At 38.6% G+C, this 26,978-nt stretch overlaps 1 protein-coding gene across 10 annotated transcripts in view; it reads left to right on the forward strand.

The window, feature by feature from the left end:
• CADPS2 (calcium dependent secretion activator 2) overlaps positions 1 to 26,978 on the forward strand; it is a 308,797-nt gene extending 281,819 nt beyond the window's left edge. For 9 of the 10 annotated variants that reach the window (XM_061467595.1, XM_061467599.1, XM_061467601.1 and 6 more), the window contains 3 exons: positions 1,135 to 1,242; positions 21,893 to 21,997; positions 26,031 to 26,978. In XM_061467595.1, coding sequence (XP_061323579.1) covers positions 1,135 to 1,242; positions 21,893 to 21,997; positions 26,031 to 26,201 — 384 coding nt within the window. In that variant the 3' untranslated portion in view covers positions 26,202 to 26,978. The remainder of the gene's footprint in view (positions 1 to 1,134; positions 1,243 to 21,892; positions 21,998 to 26,030) is intronic. The other variant, XM_061467600.1, reaches the window with a different exon arrangement.

Below are 26,978 nucleotides of genomic sequence, written 5' to 3' on the forward strand. Positions count from 1 at the left end.
CTTCCATAGAGCTGTTTGTCACTTATTCTGTATAGGGTCAGTCTTAGCCAAACCCTAATCCTTTCTAAATAGCTTTGTGGTAAGGCTTACTGTAAAGTAGTATAAAACTTGACCTTCTCTTGCATGCCATGAACTTTATTATTTGGGAGTAAGTGATACTTTTACAAACTTGCTCACACAGAAAGCATTTACAGAAGACTTGACAAAGTTTTTGTTCATTCAAAGTTCCTGTTAGAGAGAGGTGAGCTATTGACCAGCTCTTCATGCCCTGCAGGAAAGAGGATGTTGCAGGCTGTTAGGGGCTTTGGTGCAGAACATTTTGTGGCTGCAGAGATCCAGAGCCTCAGCTGGTCAGGAGAGAGCAGTTTGAGCCACCACTCTGGCTGGCCTGACATAGTATCACATACACGACATATCCTAGCCTGTCCCATGTTTGGGAGCATGCTGTGAAAATTATCCCTACTCTGCTATTCATACAGACCAGAGATCAGTACAAGAAGGGAAACATTTCAGCCCTCGCTCCTTCCCTAGGACCAACTGATCTGACTGAGCCAGTGCAACAGTTTCAGAAAAATGGGGGTACAGGTCTACTCTCATAACAGCCTTTTTATACCATTGCTCTGAGGGAAATACTTGAACTTCGTTTGAAGCGGAATTAGTAGAAGCTAACCTCAAACACAAAACTCAGTACATTGGAAGCAAATCACAACAAATCTGAGGCAATGAAAAAGGAACTGAATGCTCTTTTAAGCATTTTCTGAATGTGATAGCAGGATCTGGACCTTGAGGCTGGAGTAACTATGAGAATCTCACTAACAAAAATGGGGAAAATGTCTGTTTGCCTTGATGTTACCAGAGCCAAGACTTCATGCCATTACATATGGCAATGTAGATTTGTGGCTTGAATCACCCATAAATTATAACAATGAGACATTCACTGTTAGTGAAAACCTTCCGGAATTTTGTAACTAACGCAGATTCAGAGACTTCATAAATAGAGTTTATGCATGTGTGAACATTCTAACATAATCTCAGTTTTCATTATGTTTACGTATTCCTTATTATTCTCAGTTGTTGAGTGGTCCAGCTCTTTCCCTTCCCACTACTTTCTCCCCTTACTTTATGTCTCCACAGAAACCAGGGATGGATCTAGCAGACACCTACATTATGTTTGTTCGACAAAACCAGGATATACTTCGAGAAAAGGTCAATGAGGAAATGTATATAGAGAAGTTATTTGATGTAAGTAACTACCCTTGCAAAGCTTGCTGGTATCACTACTACATAAGAAGGGATAAGCTGCATTTTGATGATATTCAACAAACTATTCAGATGCTCTTCCCTGTTGATCATTTTTTTCTTTTGTTTTTTATTTATCATCTTCAGCTGTCAAGGGTGGCCTTTCTTTAAACATTTTCTATATGAAAGTTCTAAGTGCTAGAAGGCATAAATAAAGTTGGTAGAAGATTATTATTTGAAATAGTCATTTTTCCACTGTGAGTAGTCCAATTTTATTCCATCTTTTGATTTTACATTTGTGGACTCCATTGCAGACCTAATTTCCCTATATAAAGAACTTGTACTGCCTGCTTATATATAGGAAGAGGTCAGTTATGCCAGGTACACCTATGGGTTTGACTGGTATTTTCATGGGATGACTTTTAGAATTTTTTTAATGGGTTTTTAGTTTAAGACTTAGAATTTCTTAAAGTTTTATCGAAAAAACGTTTATCTTATTATCAAGCTCGTTTGCAAAATTCGAATCCCACTTCTCGTATCCTCAGCCTTGAGGCGCACACATTGCTAGCCAGCCTGGATCTTCGCAATAATTTCCCTCGGCTTCAATACTGGCTTCTGCAGCCACTCATTCCTTTGCCCTGCTTCCTCCTCTTTTTGTTAGAAATGATCACCTACTCCACCAAAATTTTCCTCAGGCAAGGTCCTCCTGTAATGCCACTAGAAACACTCTTGGGCATATTTCTGCTCATTCAAGTTCTGACCACTAATTTATGTCTAGTATGTCCCTTTCTGAGTTATGTGAAGGAAAAGTTCTAAGCAGCTGAAATTGTACTTTCTGTATAAATTCAAATCACTTCATGTGTAAAATATGTCGAAAAGTTATTTTATTATGAACTTGGATCAATTTACATGGCACTGATCTCAGTCACTTATAATCATGTAGAAATTTGAACAGGGAAAGAAGTAATCTCTGGCACTGTGCAATGCAATTTATTGCAAAACATATTCTGGAACATAATGCAGACTTTAAATGTATTTATTTGTGTGTCATCTCTTAAGTATTTTAGAAAGCTTTGCTGGCAGTTTCATTTAATTATGCAAGTTACAGCAAATGTTTTCATAACAGCAATTCACAGCCTTTACTGTGACACTACAGTTGTGGCAGTCACAGAAGGTCCTATAACATAGACTCTCAGCCATGGTATGTCATGTCAGTGTTTGTTGTTTGTTAGGCTGGGTGGTCAAAAAAAGACTTATCTCTCAGATTTTATATTTCCAGACACTCCCAGGCAGCCTTACAAAAAAAAGTATCATCTGTTTTAATAAGCTAAGTGCTAATATGTGTGAAAAGAATGATTTTATAAAAGCTTTGATGCCCTGCAGGGGTAGAAAAATTATCATCCATCCAGCTGGCACCTTTGCAAAGTACTAAAACCATATTAGCAACTTCTGCTTCAGTTTGCTTTTGCACTGAATCTGCAAGCATATGTTTCATTTTCAAGTTTCTGGTTTTTGTTTTTCTTTGGGGTTATTTTTGCTTATGCTGTAGTGTTCTGAACGTTAATAAAATTATGTGCCTAAGGCCAAGTCTAACTCTCACTGGAGAGACCACATTGACTTTGTTGATGTAGTGGGATTGGACCAAGCCTTAGTCTATGTCCATAGTAGTAAACTAGCCAGGGCCTGGTCACAGCCTGAGAACTAGCAAGTGATCATCCATACCATTAAGTCATCAGCGTGGTTCCTGGTGTGATTTTGGGTTAGGCCAGCTAGCACTAACCCAAGGATAGGGCCTCAATACATTTGGGTTACCATGGATCAAGGACCTCTTCCAAATTTCATTTCAGCAATCAAGCTATTCAGCACAAGAAGTTATCTCTGTATGGATGCAAGTCATGACATAGTGCTTGCCTTTGAGACACAAAACCATTCCTGTCCCCCTTTACTCAGTAATACTCATATGCCGTCAAGGCCAATGCTTGTAGCTGTAAGAAAAGAAAAAAGATGTACATGATAAGTATTTCATGTATCAAGTATCTATTTGTATCTTTAGTTTTCTTTATATATGGTGCTATCACATTTCTACATCACATCACACTAGGAGATATAAGCAATTGGACAGATTCAGATGAATGCAAATATGTAAGCTCATAGTGTGCAGGAATTTAAAGCAAAGGATAACTCAATTCTCCTGAGATTAATTCAGTTTTAGAATAGTATGATTGAGCAAGATTTTTCCCATGTTTTTTAGAAGGGTTTTTTAAGTGAGTGATAAAACAAAACCTAGGTACTGTTTATAAATTCAATTATATCAAGTTATATTTCAATAGAATTAAATACATTAACATTTTTATGTAAATATACTTCAAGTCACTTCAGTTGGCTACCGTTGCAGATCACAGTTCATCTCCCCTTAAAAACACGTTGTATTTGTATCAGATAAGAAATCAGCAGCCAAGCTGAACAGGAAAAGTGCCTGTCTGTGCTTCAGACAGGGAAACACCTCACCCAGACTTAGCAAAAAACCCCCAGACCGTTCTATGTGCTAAAGGTGTTAGTTATAAATATGGGCAATACCAAGCCTTGGATGTTGTTTTAGGTCCCAGAAAAGTATAACTACAAACTATTTATGCACAGAGTTCACTTACTTGATTCAGAGCGGCTATGTACTAACAGCTTTTACAGTGACCAAGAGAATGGAATGTCTATCGTATGAAGTAATATACATAACAAAGAAGATAATTTAAATTTAGGAGTAGTATCGAAACAATTACAAATGTCTTCCAGTGGGTCACAGTATGTTAAGGCTAGAATTTGGAAAAATTTCTGTCTACCTGAGAAGTCTGAAGCTAGAGAGAGGACAAAAATGTGCATTGTCTTATGGTGGTGCTTGATAAGCCTGGAAATGCACTGCCATGCAATACACAATGTGAAAATCAGGAGAATGGAATTTAAGCTTGTGATAATGAATCCTTGCATATGAGAGAGACTCAAGTCTCCAGGACTTTGACTGATAGTATTTTCTGTGCCACCTTTAAACTATTTAAATCCTATGCTTCAGTACCTCTGCTGATTATGCAGCAAAACCCAGGTGATTATTTTTTTCCTTTCTTTCCTCTGAAAACCTTGGCTTCTGCATCCATTTCATTATTATCTCCTCCAGACAAGGTATAGACAGCATGAAGAACACAATATGGTTTGGTGCTCATGGTAACACTGGTCTCTCCCAGATCAGTGTGCCATCTTGTTCTCAAAATGAGTCACCAGATTTGGAGTCATGAAGAGTTTTTTCTTGGTCAGTTTGTCAGGACTCTTAGGACTTTTTGTCTTCCATTGCTGTCTGGGACATGGTCTTCCACAGATCTTAAAGAGCACTAGGAAGGTTTTTGTAATGCATTAGATATGTGAATGATCTGCAGTGATTCTTGAATGCTTAATTTAACGAGTGATTCATGTGATTCCTTCCAATCCCATATGCCACTGAGGTAAACTAAGACAGTGAAGTTACACCAGGACAAGTTTCTCTAATAAGCTCAAATAAAGCAAACTTTTCCACCATTAATGCTGCAGTGATTCAGGTAGATTCAGTGTATAATAACTAAATCGTGAAGACAGGCACTACAGTGTTTGCTGATTAAAAGTATCACCCGTAGAAACTTTTTAAAGTTTAATCATTTAAACCAAGAACTCAATTTTTTTAATAATGTTTAGTAAAATGTTTTAGAAATAAAGTTATACTTTGAGCCACTGTTTGAAAAATGCTTTCAAAAAAGGCTGTAAAAGTAGCAGTTGGTGAATGGGAAAAATGAAGTATTGAGAATAGAGTTACACAAATACAGAATAAATCTACATCATTACTAATTATTGTTAAGGTCCCTCTTATTTGTAAAGGTAATCTGCTCAATGGACTATGTAAAAACATTTGTGCAGCCTATCAAAGAACAGTGCTATGTATCTGATCACAGAATTAACAAATGTAAAAATTATCCAACTATGAAATATCCATAGAGTCTGGTTCTGCACTATCAAAATCAATGGGAGTTTTACCGTTAACCTTAATAAATGCAGCGCTTTGTCCATAACATGCCAACTTATCATTACTGATTAGTCTTAGATTCGTGTTTTTACCTGAATTTTTAAGATGAAACTGATAAGTTTTGAACTCCTGAGCATTTTAAATTACATTAGACTTATAAATGAAAAACAGTTTCCTTTAAAACAAAACTGGATTTTGTTAACAAACCAGCTTAAAAAAGATAATTAATTTTGCATAAAGCACTGTTTAAAACTTCAAAGCAGTACTTACTTTCTGTAGTAATGTATATTTCCTAAGTGCCACTTTGTGTAGATTCTCACTTTCTTGTACCTGTTAATTGCACATGAAGTGTGGATATTGTCTGAACACAGAAAAAAATGGTTTCAAACATTTTTCCTTCAAAACCCTTCTTGATTTATTTGCCATTAAGTACATTATCTTATAGTTTGTATTTGTGTTGGGTCTCTTGTGAAAAACTTATAAACACTTGTATGATTCCAGTCTTATTAAGAGTATATATGCAATGAAATTTTTATGCAGTAGTTGGTTGCTACTTTGAGAAATGAAGAATGGTTTGAGAGAACATTTTTAACACATCAGTGTTTAGCCACTGATACAACTTAAAGGTTTTCCAAGTTTTTTAGGCTTTAATTTCTGGGAAACCACTACAAAAGTGTACCATAAACATGTGATACAGTCAGAGTGAGCATCCTGGAAAGGTTGGCATTGGCAGACAGGTCCCTTTGTTATTTTGTATAAGATGGCACCTGTTAGCAGATGTTGACTTTGGCCCTGATCACCCATCTTTTCTGGGTGTTAAACCAGTATAGTGTGACTGAGTAGTCCTGTTGACTTCACAGGGACTGCTCATATCCGAGAACATCTTCGGGGTTCTGGCCTCATGCAGGGTAACAATTTCAACAAGCAATGTAAGAAATGTTAATGGCAGGGAACTTGTACAACTTCCTTTGAAGTGCAGAAAGACAGAACATCTTTGAGTAGTGTAAATGCTTAAACACTCCAGATTTATGTAGCTGCTTTTGTATTTCAAAATTTCAGATGTAACGTGATGCTTTTTTTCTGTTGAAAAATGCTTGTGTTTTGTCTGGAATGTTAATTAAATGCTAGTAGTGTTCCCATATCACAACCATTATTTTCCATTATGTAGCAAGGATGGACGATTTAAGTTCAGTGATGTACTTGAGGGTATTTGAGGTAGTAATTATTCTCCAAAGATTACTATCAGCTACTTCATTCTGTGTCTTAATTGAGATAGAAAGTATCCATCTGATTCATTTCTGTTTGCCATCATATCTGCAAGTACATTTTTAGCAAATGCTTTATTCAGTTGCATCATTTCTATGACTTTTCTGACCTTTTACAAAAAATGTGTTAAAAATGTGCAAATGCTTCTTCCTGGCAAGTGAGTTAATCTTCAGCTGGCATTACACAGCTAAGAGGAACACTTACTTAGATGTGAGTTTTCTGTAGTACCAACTCCTTGTACTGTCCATGTCTACCTCAAAGGCACCATTACTGTAGTATTTAGTATTCAACAGTGTTTTTCTAGAAAACTTCAATTTTGATTTTTTTTTCCCTTATTCTCAAATTGCTTCCTGTCACATTATTTTTAATAAGTAATCTTCACTTTCATTGTTATGTAATTATTTGCAAGTGTGTGATTTGACAAAAGGTCTACTTGGTTAAAGGCCACATTTGAATCAAAAGCTGTGTTTGTATTAACCTCTGAGAAACATGAGAGGACCGTGCCTAATTACTTAAAAAGAGACTCAACAAAAATGGATTGTAGCTTGTTGATCTTCCTATTTCTTTGATAACTCAGAATAATCTTCAAGAAATATGTGGGCTTCTTTCTCAGATTCTTGAAATTTGATCACAGCGCAAAATTGTCCTTTGGCGCAAACCCAGAAATACACATCTTTGTATGATGCACCTGGACATATGTGGCAGGTCTGGTAGAATCAGCTAATTAACAACACAGGCTTAAACAGGCACCTCATCTGGCAGTGTAGTTAGTTGCCTGATGGTGCTCAGCAGGATTTGGTAGTGCTTTTTATTTTTCTATCCTAATGGTCTGCTGCCCACCTAATTTTGCCTTATTGTCAGCCACTACTTACCGCAGCTTGAGGCCCTCCCAGGAGGCTAAATTATTATCAAAGGATTAGGGAGATGTAGCCTTGCAGCTCTGACATTTCTGATTACTTGTCTATGCCAGAACACTAATTAGCTGTGACTAATTAAGAAAAATGTTCCTGCCATAGAAAACCATTTAAAAGAACTGAGAAGTAGAAAAGCAATTGAAAAGCTGAGCAGTGCTCAGATTTGCCGATGCTCTTTAGATTTTCACCAAAGTCTTCACTCACCTTTAATTATGTCTAATATTTTATAGGGAAAATAGCTCTTGATATGAGAACCACTCTGCAGTTTTCTCTTGACCTAAAGACATTCTTGTAATTTTAAAACAGTTTGTCATGTCTTTTTGAGTAAAAGAAAGAACTTTAGAGAAAACTGTAGGCAGTATTACCAAATATAGACTGAAAAAAAGTCCACATTTGGAAACATAATAATTAAAAAAGTATAACATGCCCAAATATATGAATCTTCTGCAAGATGGAAGCAACATCTTGCAGATTTATTGTTCAAAGTCTTTTCAAAGTTCACTGAATCATTCCTGATGTTTTCAAGGAGACTTACCTCATTTTTGGAGATGGAAATCTCTATAAAAGGACAACAGTTCTGAAAACTGTAAAATGTAACCTCCATCTGATTTCATACAGTACATAAATTTGCTTTGATTATTTTTTTTTTGCCCTGGATTATGCTGAGAAAAGGAGCACACACTCTTGGAGGGTGCTGATTATGCTGCTGTGAATCCAGCAAAGCTCAGTACTGTTGAAATCAATAGGACCACAACACACTTAAAGCAAAGCATGTGCTTCAGAGTTAGCTGCTTCAGAATCAGAATATTCAGCACTTTGTAAGCTGTTTTACACTGTAGCTGAGAGTGTTTTCTCTACAGGAAACCATAAAACAATGGCTAGTTTCTTCTATGTTTTTGATATGATACATTTCCCCACTTCTTCATTTTTTATGCCATTTTTAATTTGTGAATTTCCATCTTATTAGCTACCAAACAGCCCAAAAAGATATAAAAAGGGTTTTCTCCAGACATTATATATCCCATCATCCAGTCTTCATTTAGTATTCATGGAATGGATGTCTGACACCTTTTTGACACTAATTCAATCATATTATTTAAATCTGCCCAGTGGGAGAGTAAGAAACTACTAAAGAGATATTATGATATCTTACTAAAAAAGCTTTTTTGAGTCTAAAAGGGAAATAGAGAATTATTTTTCAGGGCACTGAATCTCATATCCTAATATTCAGGATCTGCTTATGCTGTCCTACTTCCTAATTTCCTTGACTTTTGTGAGAAGCTCACTTTTTGTTTTTGGGGGGGAGGGGGGTCGGGGGCAATGTACAATTTGCTATAAAAAGGCAATTTAAAATGTGCATCATGAGTCAAAAGAGGGAAAAAATGGGAAAAAAAAAAATCCCAAACTCAAGATTTTAAAGCCCATCTGATTTTTTTTCTGAGGGAACTTCAGCAGTCAGGGTGGAACTACCAGAGGGTTTTACTTGTTTGTTTGGGGAGGGGCTGTAACACTGGGAGCTTCCAGTACAGTTTCCCCATGGACTTTTCTGGTCTATACTGTTCATTCATTTATTTAACTTAGTTAAATGCACCTATCCATCACTCAGAGTATCCATTCACCAAAAACAATAACAATTCTATCAAATAAAAGAGAACTCCTTCCAACATCCAGGCACAATTTAGTCCTTTAACCTTTTTATCCTGCTAGGCACAAAGTAGCAACATCTCATTCCAGGCACTGTGGGTTTTTTGGTTTGTTTTTTTTTCTTATCTAGATGGCTTGAAATGCGTCTAGCAGCTTAATGGAATCAATTGAGTGTGGGCAACTATAAAAATATAAAATAGCACTGAAACTTTATATGAGTCTGTCAGTAAGTGTTAACTGTGGCTGCAGCTTTCACATTCTACACAGTCAAGAGAAATCAATAAGGATTGTACCATTTATATTGTCTTACCTAATGTTTGTTCACCAAGAAATGCCAGGCACAAGCACCATCTAGGGAATATTGATTTCTTGATGTACTGTAATTCACACACATATAAACAGCAGGAGAACCTTGTGGCTTCTCAAACCTTACTTGCAGGTTTGATATTTATACTTGTATTTCTTTTGGGTCAAGCTTAGTTTAAAAAGGAAAATCAAGCAAAACTTATGTGTTCATAGATAGACACACAACTGCATTGTTGATCATATTACAAGAAAAATAATGCCAGGAAGCATAATAAACTAGTTTTAGTGTAATAAGTCTGAAGTAACAGAAAGAGGTCACCATGTTGTAAATCAGAACAGTAGCAGGTGAGGATGGTGCAGAGTGCTCAGGCAAAGTCAGTGATTCATCAGTAGAAAGAGCTCCTTAACCCATTTGATCCCAGGGAACTGAATCTTTAGTGCTGATTTAAATGTGCAAAAGTGTTTGCCTATATAGAGATATTTCCTTTAAATAATTTCAAGTGTTTCATGGTATATTTTCTTAATTTACACCACATTGATAATCCTTTATATTACAGAGTACTGAAAGTGTTTACAATGTGCAAGAAAAACAGTACAAATAATGCATAATAAAATCAGCTCCAAAAAAAAGCAATGCAGCTGTAAAATACACTTCGCTGAAAGAGTCCTCATTGGCAATTAGGGTCAGAGATGGAAAGGAGCAAACCAGGCACCTGCCCAATCCAGGGACACTTTCTCTGAAGAGATGAGGGGAGGAGAGAAGCAAGAGGGAGGCAGGAGGCTGGACCTCTGCTCCACATTAGCACTGCTCAGTGTGGTGCCCAGTCAATGCAGCATAGGAGAGGAGTGGCTCCACTGCTGTGCAACTCCCTATCAACCTCACAGCTGCATCTGGCCCTGTCATGTGCCACTGCAATAACAGACAGAGTAAACAGATGATGAGTCGAGATTGCTGAGGTGGAAAGAAATGAGCCTGTAAAAATTCACCCAGAGGAACCCAGGATGTTCTAAATGCTCTAATTAAAATACATACTTGACCTCATTCCACATGGAGCAGGGAGTCTAAGTAGAAGACTCTAAGGCAAGAATTACTAACGTGAGTGTGAAAGCTACAACACAGACTTTGGTCCAACACCCCACTTTTGGTGGTCCTGGATGACTACGCAGAGGCAGAGCTAGGTGTCTCAGTCACATACCTTACAGAGTGAACTGGGACCTTCAATCCTACTGACATTACATATTCACTTAGGAACACTGTTCAGCATTTGTGCAGCTAAGCACAGGTGTTTTAAAACTAGAGCGTGTTAGCATGAAGCAAGTGTTACAACGAGTAACAACTTGGTCATTTTGCATTGTGTTGATTTGTTTATTTTGACAATCCAAGCTGGCTTTCTTTTTCAAGATCACTCAAGGGATGTTCCCCATTCTGTGCCTTGGAGGATGTTTGCCAATATAGCCAAATTGCAACACAACACCCAGCGTAGCAAGACTGACAGTGTTTGCTCCAGAGATTTTTAGCACCAGAATAACCTACAGAAGTACTGTTCACAGATGCACTGTGTATCCAGAGTGGAGTAGGGAAACTGTTTGTGCTGTTAGTCTCCCGCAGTCAAGAGCATTATGTTAGTACCTAGTGTTTAAAATCAGAACAGCAACGTTACATATGTGCAAATACAGAAGGAAGTTATGCATGCCTAATTTTGCAGAATTCCAGGTTCCCAGTGCATCTACCATATGTGAAGAAGCCACAAAAATATGAAGGTCACAAACATTATAAAATAGCATAAATATTGTAAATTGCTGTTTAGCAACCAATATACAGTAGGGGGAGAGATGAATACTGTATATTTTGTGTTGAAGTGTATATTTATGTTTAAATTGGCAGCAGTTCCATAGCAACTAGCTAGCTTCTAATTATAAGCCTAAAATATGAAAAAATTACTTTCCTCCTAAAAGGTAAGCTTTTCATATGTTAGATTTAATTTGCTCTTTCAGAATGATATCCTTCTTGCTTAGGAGTTCCAAAGGTGCTTAATATGCTTTGAAATGAGCCCATTTCCCTCTTTTCTTCTCATCACTGATTTCTGAAAATCACCCTGCCTAAGTCTGCTTCCTTATATTACCAAAATATCCCATCCAACAGCTGTTCACTTGTTTGTCGTCATCAGTCTTGCTAAACCAGGTCTATTTGTCAGTGTTTGGGGTCCCCTTTCTCTTGAGCTCCCCTCCTGTTTGCTTTGGGAATGGCAATCCTTCATTCAAATAAGAAGGGAAGAGACTGACTAGAGACTAAAGTGTTTGTTCCAATTAGTCATTCTTCAGAAAAACAAAAAGTTTTTTGAGCTCCCTGAGAGGTTCATTGGAATAATGGCATGAAAAAAGGCTGAAGGAAACCAAAGAGTCCTGCTGGAAGGAAAAAAGCCTTCCTTGGCCAAGCAAGACTGCAAGAGGCAAGTTACTGCATCCGCTGCAATCACACACATCCCCCTCCCCCCGAAAAAAAATTAGGGTGAAGGAAAAAAAAAAAGTAAATAAATGGCTCATACCCAAACAGTTTATAATTTGAAATGATCAAGCTAAAGAAATCTTGGTCCTAATCCCTTTATCAGAAGAAGTATGAGTGTTAAAGCAGACGGTAGTATGTGGGGTTTTTCTCACTTCTCCTTTCCTGGTACGCGTAGCTGTAATTTGGGCTGCGAACACTTTTGCACATTTCCAAGCCAAAGTTCAAAATTTGGCTTAGCAATTCAGGCCTAGAGGAGGAAGCAAAACATGGAAGCTGAATAAAAGCCTGAAACATTTCCAGGAAGGTGCCTTGATAGGTGATCCTGAGCATGGGGACTGTAAGACACTGATGGGGTGGAAGAGGTGTGTGTCAGAGGCTCTGTGCACAGTAGAAGCACATGTGGGAACATGGTGCTTGGGAGTGTTACAGCAGGTACAGCAACAGGGGGACTTTTGGACATGTCCTTGAATGTGACTGTAGGAAGGAACTGCAGTGAAATGGGGAGCAGAAATAAATAGGGTTTTTTCATATGACACTTCGTATTGATTTAATCATTTGCATTTTCCAGGTCAAAAGCTTTTAAACATCTGATTTTTGGTGTAGGGAAGAGGCTTCATTTGTTTCTACTGCCCACTAAACATGGTTCCAATAAGGCTAAATCCTTGGATTTTCCACTCATGCTTACTTTAAATTTAATTTCTTTCACTTTTTCTGAAATGAAAATTTCTAAGGAAAAAAAAAGGAAAGTAAAAAGGAATAGAAAAGGAATAAAAGTATTGACATCATGGTGACCCCAAAAACTACTAGTATTCTCCTTGAATTTTCTGAATATTTAAGAAAATGCAAAAGAAAGAGCTTCGCCCCCCCCCCCTTCTAGGTCAGATGTCTGAATATTAAAAGATACGTACTATTATTGAATGAAAGCTACATTACATTAAAATACCCCTTCAGTTTTGATATTTGTACTTATTGCATTTTATACATTTTAAATAACAATAAAAGTAATGTGTCCTGACACAGCAAATATACAGGAAGTGAACACGTAGGTGAAGTAGTGCTCAATCAGTGCCCATAAAATGAAGATACAATTCTAAATCTCAGAACAGTCATAATGTCAGCTGTTTCCACTGTATTCATTTTGCTATGAAATTTTTGCTACAATTTTTATTTTCTCCAGTCATAACAGTGCTTTGAATCAATAGCAAAGAATTTTTTCATGTTTCAGGGAGAGAAATAACGCAAACTTCTTAGCTGTCCTGAACAGAAAGGTTGCTATCTATCTATCTTGCCAAAAACTGAACAGCCAGAAGCATTAAGGTAGCTGCAAGAGTAGCTACAAGTGCACTTGAAAATTTTATTGTACTTGGAGATGGTATAAGTTCTGTTTCTACAGTCAGAGGCCAGCTAACTGACCATTTCTGCCAACTGAATCTTACTGTCTCTGCTGTAGAAGCACATCTCAATACCATGAAATTCACTTCTGATTCAGAAAAATAATGTTCACGCATACAAAAAAAAAAATAATAATAATTGTCTTTGCATGGACTTTCCATGAAAGCAAAATTCTGTATTTTGGTGAGACACATTTTTCAGGGACGGCACTGTGAACTTGAGTGCTCAGAGTTTGTGGATCAGGGTTAAAGGGAAAATAGCTATGGGTGACATTACTGTGGGGATCTGTTAGAAACCGCCTGATCAAGGAGAACCTGCGGATGAAGCACACCATAGACAGATAGGAAAAGCCTCACGCTTGCAGGCCCTTGTTCTCATGGGGGACTTCAACCACCCTGACATCTGTTGGAAGGACGGTATGGCCCGGCACAAGCAATCCAGGAGGTTCCTTGATTGTGTGGAAGACAACTTCCTTCTGCAAGTAATAGAGGAGCCGACAAGGAGAGGTGCCATGCTGGACCTTGTGCTCACCAACAGGGAAGGGCTCGTTGGAAATGTGACACTCCAGGGCAGCCTTGGATGCAGCGATCATGAGATGGTCAAATTTGAGATCCTCAGGACAGTGAGAAGAGCTTGCAGCAAGCTCACTGCCCTGGACTTCAAAAGAGCAGACTTCAGGCTCTTCAGGAGCCTGCTTAGGAAGGTTCCATGGGATATAGCCCTAGAGGGCAGAGGGGCCCAGGACTCTTGGTTGATATTCAAGGATCACCTGCTACAAGCTCAGGAGTGTTGCATCCCAACCAGAAGGAAGTGCAGCAGGAGGGCCAGGAGACCTCCTTGGATGGATAAGGAGCTGCTGAGGAAACTTTGAAGGAAAAAACAAGCTTATAAAAGGTGGAAGCAAGGACAGGCAGCCTGGGAAGAATACAGGGATGTTGTACGGGAAGCTAGGGACCAGGTTAGGAAAACTAAGGCTCAGTTAGAATTAAACTTGGCTAGGGATATCAAGGATAACAGGAAGGGATTCTACAGGTATAGAGCAAATAAAAAACAGACTAGGGAGAACGTAGGCCCCCTCAGGAAGCTCTCAGGAGGACTAGCTACACAGGATTTGGAGAAGGCTGAGGTTCTGAATGACTTCTTTGCCTCGGTCTTCACTGGCAAAGGCTCTGACCACACCACCCAAGTCTTGGAAAGCAGACGCAGGGACTGTGAGAATGAAGACCTTGCACCCACTGTAGGAGAGGATCTGGTTTGAGACCATCTTAAAAATCTGAACGTGCACAAGTCCATGGGACCTGATGAAATCCATCCGCGGGTCCTGAAGGAGCTGGCAAATGAAGTTGCTAAGCCACTGGCCATCATATTTGAGCAATCATGGCAGACAGGTGAAGTTCCCGATGACTGGAAAAAAAAGGAAATATAACCCCCATTTTCAAGAAGGGGAAAATGGATGACCCAGGGAATTACAGACCAGTCAGTCTCACCTCTGTGCCTGGCAAAATCTTGGAGCAGATTCTCCTGGATGGCATGCTAAGGCACATGAAAAACAACAAGATGCTTGGTGACAGCCAACATGGCTTCACTAAGGGGAAATCCTGCCTGACCAATTTGGTGGCCTTCTATGATGGGGCTACAGAACTGATGGACAGGGGTAGAGCAGTTGATGTCATCTACCTGGACTTGTGTAAAGCATTCAACACTGTCCCACACGACATCCTTGTCTCTAAATTGGAAAGACATCAATTTGATGGATGGACCACTCGGTGGATAAAGAACTGGCTGGATGGCTGCGCACAAAGAGTTGTGGTCAATGGCTCAATGTCCAGCTGGAGACCAGTAACGAGTGGTGTCCCTCAGGGATTGGTGTTGGGACCGGTCTTGTTTAACATCTTCGTCGCTGACATGGACAGTGGGATTGAGTGCGCCCTCAGCAAGTTTGCCGATGACACCAAGCTGTGTGGTTCGGTTGATACGCTGGAGGGAAGGAATGCCATCCAGAGGGACCTTGACACGCTTGTGAGGTGGGCTGATGCCAACCTCATGAAGTTTAACCGTGCCAAGTGCAAGGTCCTGCACCTGGGTCGGAGCAATCCCAGGCACAGCTGCAGGTTGGGCAGAGAAGAGATTCAGAGCAGCCCTGAGGAGAAGGACTTGGAGGTGCTCATTGATGAGAAAATGAACATGAGCTGGCAGTGTGTGCTCCTAGCCCAGAATGCCAGCCGTATCCTGGGCTGCATCAAAAGGAGCATGACCAGCAGGTCAAAGGAGGTGATCCTGCCCTTCTACTCTGCTCTCATGAGACCTCACTTGGAGTATTGTGTGCAGTTCTGGTGTCCTCAACATAAAAAGGACATGGAACTGTTGGAACAAGTCCAGAGGAGGGCCACGAGGATGACCAGGGGACTGGAGCACCTCCTGTATGAAGACAGGCTGAGGAAGTTGGGGCTGTTCATCCCGGAGAAGAGAAGGCTGCGTGGAGACCTCATAGCAGCCTTCCAGTATCTGAAGGGGGCTTATAAGGATGCTGGGGAGGGACCCTTCATTAGGGACTGTAGTGACAGGACAAGGGGTAACGGGTTTAAACTTAAACAGGGGAAGTTTAGATTGGATATAAGGAGGAAATTCTTTCCTGTTAGAGTGGTGAGGCACTGGAATGGGTTGCCCAGGGAAGTTGTGAATGCTCCATCCCTGGCAGTGTTCAAGACCCGGTTGGACAAAGCCTTGGGTGATATGATTTAGTGTGAGGTTTCCCTGCCCACGGCAGGGGGGTTGGAACTAGATGATCTTAAGGTCCTTTCCAACTCTAACTATTCTATGATTCTATGATTCTATGATTCTATGATTCTATGATTCAAATCTAGCTCAACAGTTTATGTTGTGCACTGTGAGGCTATGTATAATGAGAAAACACATCCTTGTGGGGTTGGATAATACGTTGCAGAAGGGCACTGGCTGTCACTGTGAAGTCACATGGGGCTGATTGACAGTGGGATGGGAAAGATGTTGTACGAGAGCTTTTTCTTCTCTCAGGTTTCCCCATCTTCTGTTCCTTTCTTTTGCTGGTCACTCACACAGTTATTCTCATTGGAGATGTGACTGGGGGTGTCTCACAGACCGGTGCACACCTATGACCAGTGCAATCTAGAAAAGAAAAGTCGCTGGGGAGATAGTTTGTTCCTCTCAGGGGAGTGAAAATATGTGAGAGAGTGGTGGGAGGGCACCATGTCACTAGTCAACAAGTGATATTTTAACCATAAGTTCATAATTGCCCATGTCAGGGATCATAACTGATGGGCCAAGAACAGAGTACAAATAAAATTTCCACATGTTGATACATTAAATTTTCTCTTTATGTCTGCTTAACAGTTGCCTCAACCTTCAAAGGTTACTCAGGCTTAATCAAAAGACTACCTAAACCTGAGAGGAAAACAGAAACTTATGCAAATTTTTTGCTTTTAATTTGCAACTAAATATTTTTTATTTCTAAAAAAAAGTTATGAAGATATCTTGAATGTTAATTGCTTCTTCTGACTTGATTTCTTGTGTTGGTGTTCCTATGTGTACATAACCTTCCGAGGTGTCATGATGGCCCACAGGTTGAGAAATCCTTCCCCAGGTTTGTTTGGGGTTTTTTTAAAGTGACCAAGGGTTTCCAGCCTTCAGAAGAGGTTATGAACTCATCACTGCTCAGGTAAAAATACTCCTTTAATGGGGTGATGTCTATATCTAAACTTCAAAATACAGCTATAACTTGTAAACCTCAGAGTGATTTCAAAGATGCTATAAATAACACTTGTTTCCCTCATTGTCAACAACATTCAACAAAGCAAGTCAGCAGGATTATTCACATTTTACAAAGAGGGAAATAAATTATAAAACTTAAAACAGGAATTTTTTTTCTAGCTTTTGCTGTTTGCATTTTTAAGGAATAACTTATTTATTCTTTCATCATTTAACATTTTTTTAATGGTTTCAGACCTTCTTGGCACACTAATAGTGCCTGCTATCAAAATCTTGAAACAATAATAAAAACTAGGCATTTTAGCTTTTAATATTTAACATGCTTATAGCATTTCTTATGCATTTTAGCTTATGCTGCTTTTGATGTACAATCTCCTCAGTGAGAAGAATACTTTTTGTTATTGTTCCTGGTAGGAAAAGTAGAGCTGGAGGAAGCAAAAACTTCCCATTGTTGTCTGAGCGACTCAATTCCTAATCAATAATGCAATAAAGGCTTCTGTAGGCAGATAAAACACGGTTTGTAGAAAAGCTGCCATATCCAGCAGAAAAAGCATTTTGACAGTGCCCATTTATCAAGAGCAGGCAAGATACAGAAACTCGACGGGGTCTTGTGTTTCAGGCGTTAAAGATACCAGCCCTAGAAGGACTAAAGCATTGTGTATTAGTATGTATTGAGCCTCCTTCCAGGTGGCAAACAGCTGCACCTTTTTATAAAACTTCTAAAATAAATCTGAAGTGCTTGCTTTCAGCCAATAAGTGTTATATTTAATTGAACCGTTCTGCGAATGTTATAGCTCAGGCACCCAGAAAGATGGTGAATATTTAATATATTTGTTTTGTATTTCCACCAGTCTACAGAATAATGAAATTCCTTAACTACTTCTCTTTAACTTGCCTGAAGAAAGCACGGTATGTTGCTAAATCGCTTTTCACTGGCCCTGCCGAGAAACAACTTTAATCCTTGTTAGAAAATTGCAGAGTCTGGGCCTGACAAAGAGCTCATGCCTGGTGCATTGTGAGCGCTGGGAGCGGGGCGAGGGGAGCCCTTTATAGCTGCGTGCCTCCAGCCCGCCTTAGCTGGACTATTTAGGCGAGGAGGTTTGTCAATTCCTCCCGACAATGGAGAGAGTTTTTCAGTGCCTGTAGCCGCGCCGAGCCCCGTTGGGGATCAATGCTGGCCATTCAAGCTGCACCTTCTTTCATTGCTTTGGTTTGTTAATTTAAGACTAAAGGTCCGCTGAGGGGGTTTAGGGTGTTTAAGAAAGCTGATGAACTGTTTAAGAAAGCTGATGAACTGAGAGCGTTTATAGCCCTGGTGTGGCAACTATGGGCACTGAGGGAGCCGTGTCCTTGTTGACCCTCTTGTTATTAAAAATGCACAAGTGCTGCGCTTCTCAATATTTCAACACTCTTTCATTGTCAATACCACCTTCTGAGCCCTTCAGCTGGTTGCTTGCTCTAAAGATCTTCTTAGATTGGGTTTGAAAACTTCACCTTAAACACTAGATTAGACTGATGTTCTGTTTTCCGTGCTCCTGTTGATTTGTTGAACCTTCCCAGGGCTGGAAAGCAAGTAGCAGCTTGATGGGGAGATGGGCTGCTAATATGATTTACCAGTCTACAGTCATGCACAATAAGTGTGAATAAATACAGGGGTCTCACAGAGTCAACCCTAGCCTTTCTTTTTCCTTATTTTTTACTTTAAAAGAGGTATCTCAGGAAAATGAAGTGAGTAATGCATGCCCTTACAGGAGTCGGATGAGCTATGAATAAGGGGGGGGGGGGAGGAAAGGGAGGCAAACGTATTTTTGTTAAAGTGGTTGGCTGCTGTTATGTGCTGATGTGAAAAGGATATATAATAAAAACTTACTGCTTTATTCTTGCATAGGCGACAGCAAAGAATATGGCACTAATACCATATAACCAACATCTGCAAGAGTCACATTGTCCTTTCAGTGCTATTGTTACTAGCAGGAAAATTACTTTTTTCTTAAAACTAGTTACAAGGATTTTTTTTATTATTACTATTACTTAAAACCTATGTAATCTCACTACCATTATCTAATTGATGAAGTTTTTGAGTTTGCTATAGATTCCCATGAGTCAAAGCAGATGTAACCCTGCCTCTGTAACATGCTCATGGTTGTCAAAATGTGTGGCCTTGGATTCCACCTCTGAGAGGCATTTGCAGTGCTGTGCACTTCAGCAGGCTCCAAAAGAAACAATAGGGAAATATTTACTTTTCTTTTTATGAAGTCTGGCAGATTTATGTTCGTGAAGCTTCAGCCTATACTTAAATGCTCAAAAAAACAGTGGGCAGAAGGCAAATGGTGACCAGGAATCCTATCCACAAGTACCTTCTCTGGGAGGACTCTAAAAATATACTGGATATGATTTTTATTAAAAATAATCTGACAATCCAAAACAAGGATACATCTTTTTTTCTAAAACAACAGCAGTTGTATGCGTTCTGTATAAGGTATGTTGACAGAGAAGCAAGTACCATAGTATCATTTCACAGTCACCAAATTAAACATTTCACGTGAAAGTTTAACATATCAAAACTAGTCAGGAAAGCATATTGTTTTCATTCACAGATTTGAGTAGCAAAAGTAATTCTCTCCAATTTCTTAGCTTTGTTTTCAGTGAGTGTAAGCATATCACAGATATGTATGAAGAGTCCCAATTTTTACTGTGCCTGTCTTAATTAAGTTATCTGGCTAGGCTTTAAAATACATGGTTTGCCAGAAGACTGGGGCTGGGACGATTCCTAGTGATCTGGCACCATTCAGTGGTGTTACATGGGGAAACCTATCACAGGATTCTCAATCCTGTCTGTAGTTTGTTTGTGTGAGCAAGTTTGAGCCCCTTGTGCTTGATACAAAACAAATACATTGTGGGTATGTTACTAGATTATTTTTTTTTTTTAATGGAAGGATATCAGTTTTGAGAAAACTCCACTACTAAAATCATTCTCTCTACCGTGATTTTATTAAAAGTTTAACAACTGTAGAGTCTGAGTGATAATAGAATAATTAGGCTCATCTTATTGCAAATAACAATAGGTATTCTGTGTAGAATGCTTGGCATATGTATTTTTATGTTTATGAGACCAATGAAGTTCTCTGAGTGAATAAGCTCAACTGCATTTTATTTTCTACACATCTGTATACATACACCACCTGTCATATAGTTTACAGCTGCCACTTAGTAACAACTCTGTCACATTAAAATATTTTACAGGTACTTAGAAAGGAAATCAAAACCAGCATGCATGTTTGGGGTGAAATAATGTGAATAGTATAAGAATGTTATTAAGTGATTAAAAAAAACTAGTATTTTATTGATACCAAATCAGTCCTACATTTTATTAGATAAATCAAACTACTTTTATTAAATGTACAGTTATCTGCATATTGCGTGATGTGTTTGATCACTTCTGTAAAACAGTAAATTATTAGGGAAAATTAAAAGATGTGAAAGCAATTTATTTCCAATGATTCATAATTAAAATATATTTTAACACATTAAAAAAAAAAGCCATTATTATATGAAAATTCTTTTTCAAACTTACCTTAAAACTGATAGTTACAATGAGATGATACTGTTTCCTGTAAGGAACAAATATATATTACTTACATATTTTTACTGCCTGTCTTTAAAGCTTTTTCCAAAGAGCTTACATTTTGATGAAAGAATTCTATTTCTGTCTTTTGTTACATCCAGTAGCCAGTAACTTATCTTCATTTTTTTCAATATATATTTTATTTGTTAATGTAGAGGTGGCTAATGAGACATGTTAGGTCCTTCTTTTGAGTTATTTCATGATGTATACCATGCCCAACATGCTGCATTTTAAAATATGCACATGGTTTCCTCTCTTTGCATATCTGTGTATTTTGTAAAGACATGGGAAATTACATTAGAAAAGAATTTAAGCATCTCCCTGTGGGGAAAGAGGCTAAAACAGAGCTGTGACACAAACTCTTTTAATCTCTCACTGCTAAAATTAATAAAAAAATCCCTTCCTTTTTGCAGTTTGACTAAATGGCATCTGGTTGATATTCTACAGGAGGGGGAGAAAAACTACTACAACTATGTTTAGTAAAATCTCTTTTAATCCGGTTACTGTGAAAGAGCTATTATAGTAGCTATTTGGATCTGAACATTTTTTTACAGTAATGTAACACCAACAGCAGAGAGCTCATTCTTACCCCATCCGTTTGTGAAGCTTTGAGTGAAAACATACCCATGCTTAAGACATAAAAAGGAAATAAAGTAGACTATAATTATAATTAGCAATTAACATAAAACCTTAATGTAGTTATATTGGGAGGGCTGGAGTGGTGTTTTGATCATACTTAAATACAGCTTCCATGGATTTCTGATATTTTACTTAAGAAAGCAAGACAGATTCCATATTCTCTGTTTGATGCAGTTTGCCTGTTTGGATTAGAAAATCTAGGTATTGTAAATTTTCTCCCAGGATACTCTACCTGTTTTTTCCCTTGCTGCTTTAGCTGTCAATTCTCTCATGTAAGTGTGTATTTAATATCTGTTCTTCCTGACAGATAGCAAAGTGCATAATGCTATTTTGCTTGAAAATGTTGTAACTGAAAGATAAAAAGGCAGTTGCTAATTCATGTAAAGAACAGTCTAGGTCAAGCTATTTGATTTTCTACTGACCCATGCAATTCTCTGAACAGGAAATTATATCATTGTTGACTTCAAGTGCTGATCTGTGATCATTTCAAAGTGTTTCATTACCTCTCATTACCAAATCTGTTAAATGAATACTGCAGGGTTGTTTGGTGGCGTTTTGTTTTTTTTTATCCTTCTTTTCAGCAATGGTACAGCAACTCCATGAAAGTCATTTGCATGTGGTTGGCTGACAGATTAGACGTTCAGCTTCACATCTACCAGCTGAAGACTCTCATCAAGATAGTGAAGGTAAATAAAATGTGTTTGTGTTAGACTGCAGAGTAAAGAGAGAAAAGTGATAAAGTATTAGCATGGATAATTATAGATCACCCTAAAATTAAAAAAAAAAAAAAAAGTGGACTAAAGTTTTGAACTTACATAGTTTTAAGTTGACATTGTTTGGTTTGGTTTTATTTTTTTCCCACAATTGTAGGAAATTTCAGAAGAAAAACAAACTATTAAAACCTTTGATGTTAATTACACATGCAGTTGTAATTGTCATCCATTCTGAACTCAGTAACAATTAAGATTGTTCCAATGAATTTTAACAGACTGCTTCTAGCTGTTTAGCAATGTTGCATGGTGTTCCTAATAAATTAGTGTTTGTCATAGTACTGATTTTTTTGTTGCTTATAATAATTTAATAATCCTGATAGTGTTCTTTGTCCATTTTTCCCTCTCCCCCCCAAAAAATATTATCTCTTTTATCCACATGATTACTAGTTTAATTGGGAAATGATATTCATTATATTAGATAACATTTTCTAATTTTTCATACTCTGGGATAAGTATCAATAGAAATACCAGTCCCTCCAGTCCAGTTCTCAGTCATTTACACTGGCCAATGTCAAGTGCTTCCAAGCAAAGTGTAAAATACCTTGCAATAGGCAATTATTAGTTACCTACCGTAAAAGAAGGTTTCCTCCTAACTCCCTTTGAGATCTTAGTTAATACCCTCAGGGAAGAGACAGAAAGCCATTTCAGATTTTTTTTCCTTTTAATTCTGTCTTGTTTAACTCTGAACATTCTTGTTATCTGCATTAGTGTGGACTAAGAAGCACCTGTTGTCAGTCATGACCTTGATTTGTTCAAAATATTTTCTCATGAAGTTCATGCAAGACTGTAAAGTCAGAAGCATTTTAACTCACGGACACTAGAACTGCAACTGCAACTTTCAGGATTCACTAGCTAAAAGGGATAAATAGAGAGGTGCAAGAAAAGAGTCATAATAACAATGGCATCATGGCTCCCTGAACCATCCAAGCTTAGCTTTGATATTTTTGACCTTAACTGATCTTGCATCAAAAGGAGCATGACCAGCAGGTTGAAGGAGGTGATCCTGCCCCTCTACTCTGCTCTTGTGAGACCTCACCTGGAGTATTGTGTGCAGTTCTGGTGTCCTCAGCATAAAAAGGACATGGAACTGTTGGAACAAGTCCAGAGAAGGGCCACGAGGATGATCAGGGGACTGGAGCACCTCCCGTATGAAGACAGGCTGAGAGAGTTGGGGCTGTTCAGCCTGGAGAAGAAAAGGCTGCGTGGAGACCTCATAGCAGCCTTCCAGCATGTGAAGGGGGCCTATAGGGATGCTGGAGAGGGACTCTTCATTAGAGACTGTAGTGACAGGACAAGGGGTAACGGGTTCAAACTTAAACAGGGGAAGTTTAGATTGGATATAAGGAGGAAATTCTTTCCTGTTAGAGTGGTGAGGCACTGGAATGGGTTGCCCAGGGAGGTTGTGAACGCTCCATCCCTGGCAGTGTTCAAGACCAGGTTGGATGAGGCCTTGGGTGATATGATTTAGTGTAAGGTGTCCCTGCCCACGGCAGGGGGGTTGGAACTAGATGATCTTAAGGTCCTTTCCAACCCTAACTATTCCATGATTCTATGATTCTATGATTCTATGATCTCTCTGGGAACAGAGAACAGGATTTGGCTCTTCATCATGTGCCAAAATGGCAAAAGCAGTTTGCTGTTTGTAGCTGAACTGGACAGCTTTTGTGAAATGTTGGAAGCTCTTCTCAGGTGAAGGTAGTTGTCATCATGTGAGGATGGGGAGAAAAGGTGTTACAGGATCTGAACCCTGTGCCTCGTGAGATGTAAGAATGGGCAGGCTAAATTGTACCAGTTAAATATCACCTGGGTGACTAAAAGAGGCTCTTGCAAAACTGAACTCCTGGTGAATGAACAGCACTGTCAACCAGTCTCCCCTCTGCACACTGAATAGCCTTGTTCAAAAGAAGTAGGCTCCCAGGGGTGATGGGAAAACACTAGTTATGGCAGCAGCCTTTTTGTGCCTGTGCACCTCTTTTGCTTTGGACATAAATTTCAGATGTGTTATTCCATGGCACCTTCTGTGAACACAGAGAACTGAAGAAGATTATGTCAATCATAGAGGTTCTGATCAATGTACTGGAAGACAGAAAACCTTTCCCACCTGTGTTTTGATGGGTGAAGAAGACAGAATTGATAATACAGGAACAGGGAAATAAGAAATAATGGTTCAAGTAAATATCACAAGGAGCTTTCACTTCTGGAGCCCAGCTGGTAAAAGGCAAGTGGGGAGGCACAGTTCCTCCAAACTCTGGAGTGAAGTTTTCTAGAGCTTTTGGAAAAACTGGGAGGCTGTACTGCCCCTGTCATCTCCTGAAAATATGTCAAAAAAGAAGTAGGAGGTCATTTTTAAGGGACATGGGATAAGTAAGAAATAGATTATTCTTTTATATTTGGATGCAGCAAAGGTTGTGACATTAATTAAGAATGACCAGAAGCAGCAGCATTGTTCCCATTAATACCTTATGATAGCATGAAAGTATCATTAGATGTCTGATACATATGCAGACGGATGTGAATAAAAAGGGGTCAAGGACCAAAAGGAAACTTAGGTAGAAATGAAGAAATAAGTTTGGAAGTGAACATTACTGTCCTGCAGAAGTATGTCAAGAGAAGAGCAGTAACAACCCCAGAGCACTGGTCTGAGAATGAGAGGAATACAGTGTAAAACTGAAAGAAATTGCTGTAGGATCCATTAACAGCATAAAAGCAAATTGAATGTAGTGTTACAAAAAGGGAATGCAATGGTGACACTTGAAAGAGATCAGGCAGGGTACTTACAGGAGTGTGTGAGCAAACATAAGCTGCATCCATTGACTCTGAAGTTGACCTATAAAAGTCAGATAAATCTTGGTTGCAGTGAAAACAAGGTTTAAATAATCATCATAGACAGTAGCAGAAAAAATTTTCCCAGCTGAACATTACCCACTCTGAGAGGTATCTTTTGCAGTTCTCTGAAGTACCGAGTGAAACAAGACCAGCTCTTTTTTCTTTCTCTAAGGCTTGTGTTTGGTCTCTGCTGGCAGAGGAATGGGCCTGTTGGCCCTTAATTATCTTTCATTTTCTTTTTACCATATTCTCTTCCATAAACATTGGGAACTCACAGTAGCAGCATACACAAAGTAAGAAATTAGCTACACCAACTTGTCCTTCTTAAGCCTTTTAGTCTAACTTCAGGAAAGATTATTTCAAATGCATTACAACTTAAAGAAGATAAAGTAGATGATTTTCCGTATGCTCTCGAACATCAGTGAATAAAACAACTCCACTCAGAATTCTTACCTGATAGAAGGTCAGAGAAGAAAATCCTATCTATGGGTATGTAGGAAGGCTGGATACCAGGGAAACAAAACTTTCTTGAGAGAAAAAAAAAAAAATAAAAAAAAAAAAATATGTAGATGCAAGTCAAAATGTAGATGATTTGGAATGTAAATCAACTGACTGAAGTCACCTGAGAAATTTTTGCATTATACAGAATATAGATCAAAATCTAAAATCTACTTTATTTTTCCACATTTGCTATATATATGTAAAGACAAATGTAGACAAAATTATTTTATGGGGAGTCAGGCATTTACATTTCTGTGACAGGACTACCTGTAGCCAAATTCACGTTTCAGTATGCAGTTAGAAAATTCTTTATTGGTTTCTTATTGAATTAATGAGACAAATGGAAGTTACAGAGAAATCAACATACACTTACAGAAATATAGTACAAAACACAGTCTCTTGAAGGAGTGAGCTTCCAGCTGTAGCTTGTAGGCTCTCTGGAGTTTATACAAATCTCTGCCCAGAAACTAAGACAGCAAATTTTTCGCAGACCATAGATGATAGGTCCCTAACTGCAGAAGGAATGAAGCTGTCCCACTGGCCTACTAGAATGTCCAAGTGGACAGTGGACTGCTCAGACTTGTTTGAGTCCATTCAGGGTGTTTTCTTTTTGCCACAGAAAACCTACCGAGACTTCAGGTTGCAAGGTGTGCTGGAGGGAACGCTGAACAGTAAAACCTACGATACCGTTCACAGCCGCCTGACTGTCGAGGAGGCCACGGTCTCAGTCACTGATGGAGGAGGACTTCAGGGCATTACTATGAAAGACAGTGACGAGGAGGAAGGATAATGTTAGTTCACCAAGTATTTGGAGTTTGGGGTGATGGCCTGAGGGTGGGGCTTGGAGTATTTTTGGTAACTTGTCCTTGTAGTTGCATTTATAGTTTTGCCTTATGATAGAGGTGCAGCAATGTAATTTGCTCCATTTTTTAAAAATAAAAGTAAGATTATCAGAGGAAAAGTGCCAAGGACTTTTTGAGAACAGTGGTTGTAGCATATTTTAATGTATAGCTTTGCTTTGGTCTGCAAAAACACTGGCATGGAGTTTGAGTTACACTTGTGATTACGATTCTTTCCCTTTTGTTCGTTACCATTTGTTCTTGTATCTCCATCAGATATTGATGTCCTGTGCACAAAACATGTGTGCCTCACTTAAAATACAGCTATACAGGAAATCATTCTTGGAATAAGTCAGTGCCCTAGGTGAAAAAAAAACAGTGTATTTTCAGGATTACATTTTGTTTACCTTTTTTGTGCTTAATTTTACATTATTATGTGATGTGCATTAAAAATTTTAATCCTGGTTCTTTGTATTTTGAGGTTGGTATATATGTAATAGGACTTCAAGGACAGTCAAACACATACAGACTACTTAGGAGTGGTTTTATGTTTGTTCATTTGCAAGTTTAAAGATATCTCATCATGTTGGATGTCAGTAAGCTTGCCATCAATGTTTCTATTTCTGTGAAAAATTTCAGGCAATAAGAACACATTTTGTTGTGACCACTTCTGTATCCACCCGTTTGTATAGAATTCTGCAATTAAAAGATGTTTTCAATATTTCAAA

The sequence above is a fragment of the Pezoporus flaviventris genome, unplaced genomic scaffold (assembly GCF_033815535.1).
Source record: "Pezoporus flaviventris isolate CSIRO_AGI_PZ_B2104156 unplaced genomic scaffold, CSIRO_AGI_Pfla_v1 ptg000045l, whole genome shotgun sequence".
In the NCBI taxonomy this organism is placed as follows: domain Eukaryota; kingdom Metazoa; phylum Chordata; class Aves; order Psittaciformes; family Psittacidae; genus Pezoporus; species Pezoporus flaviventris.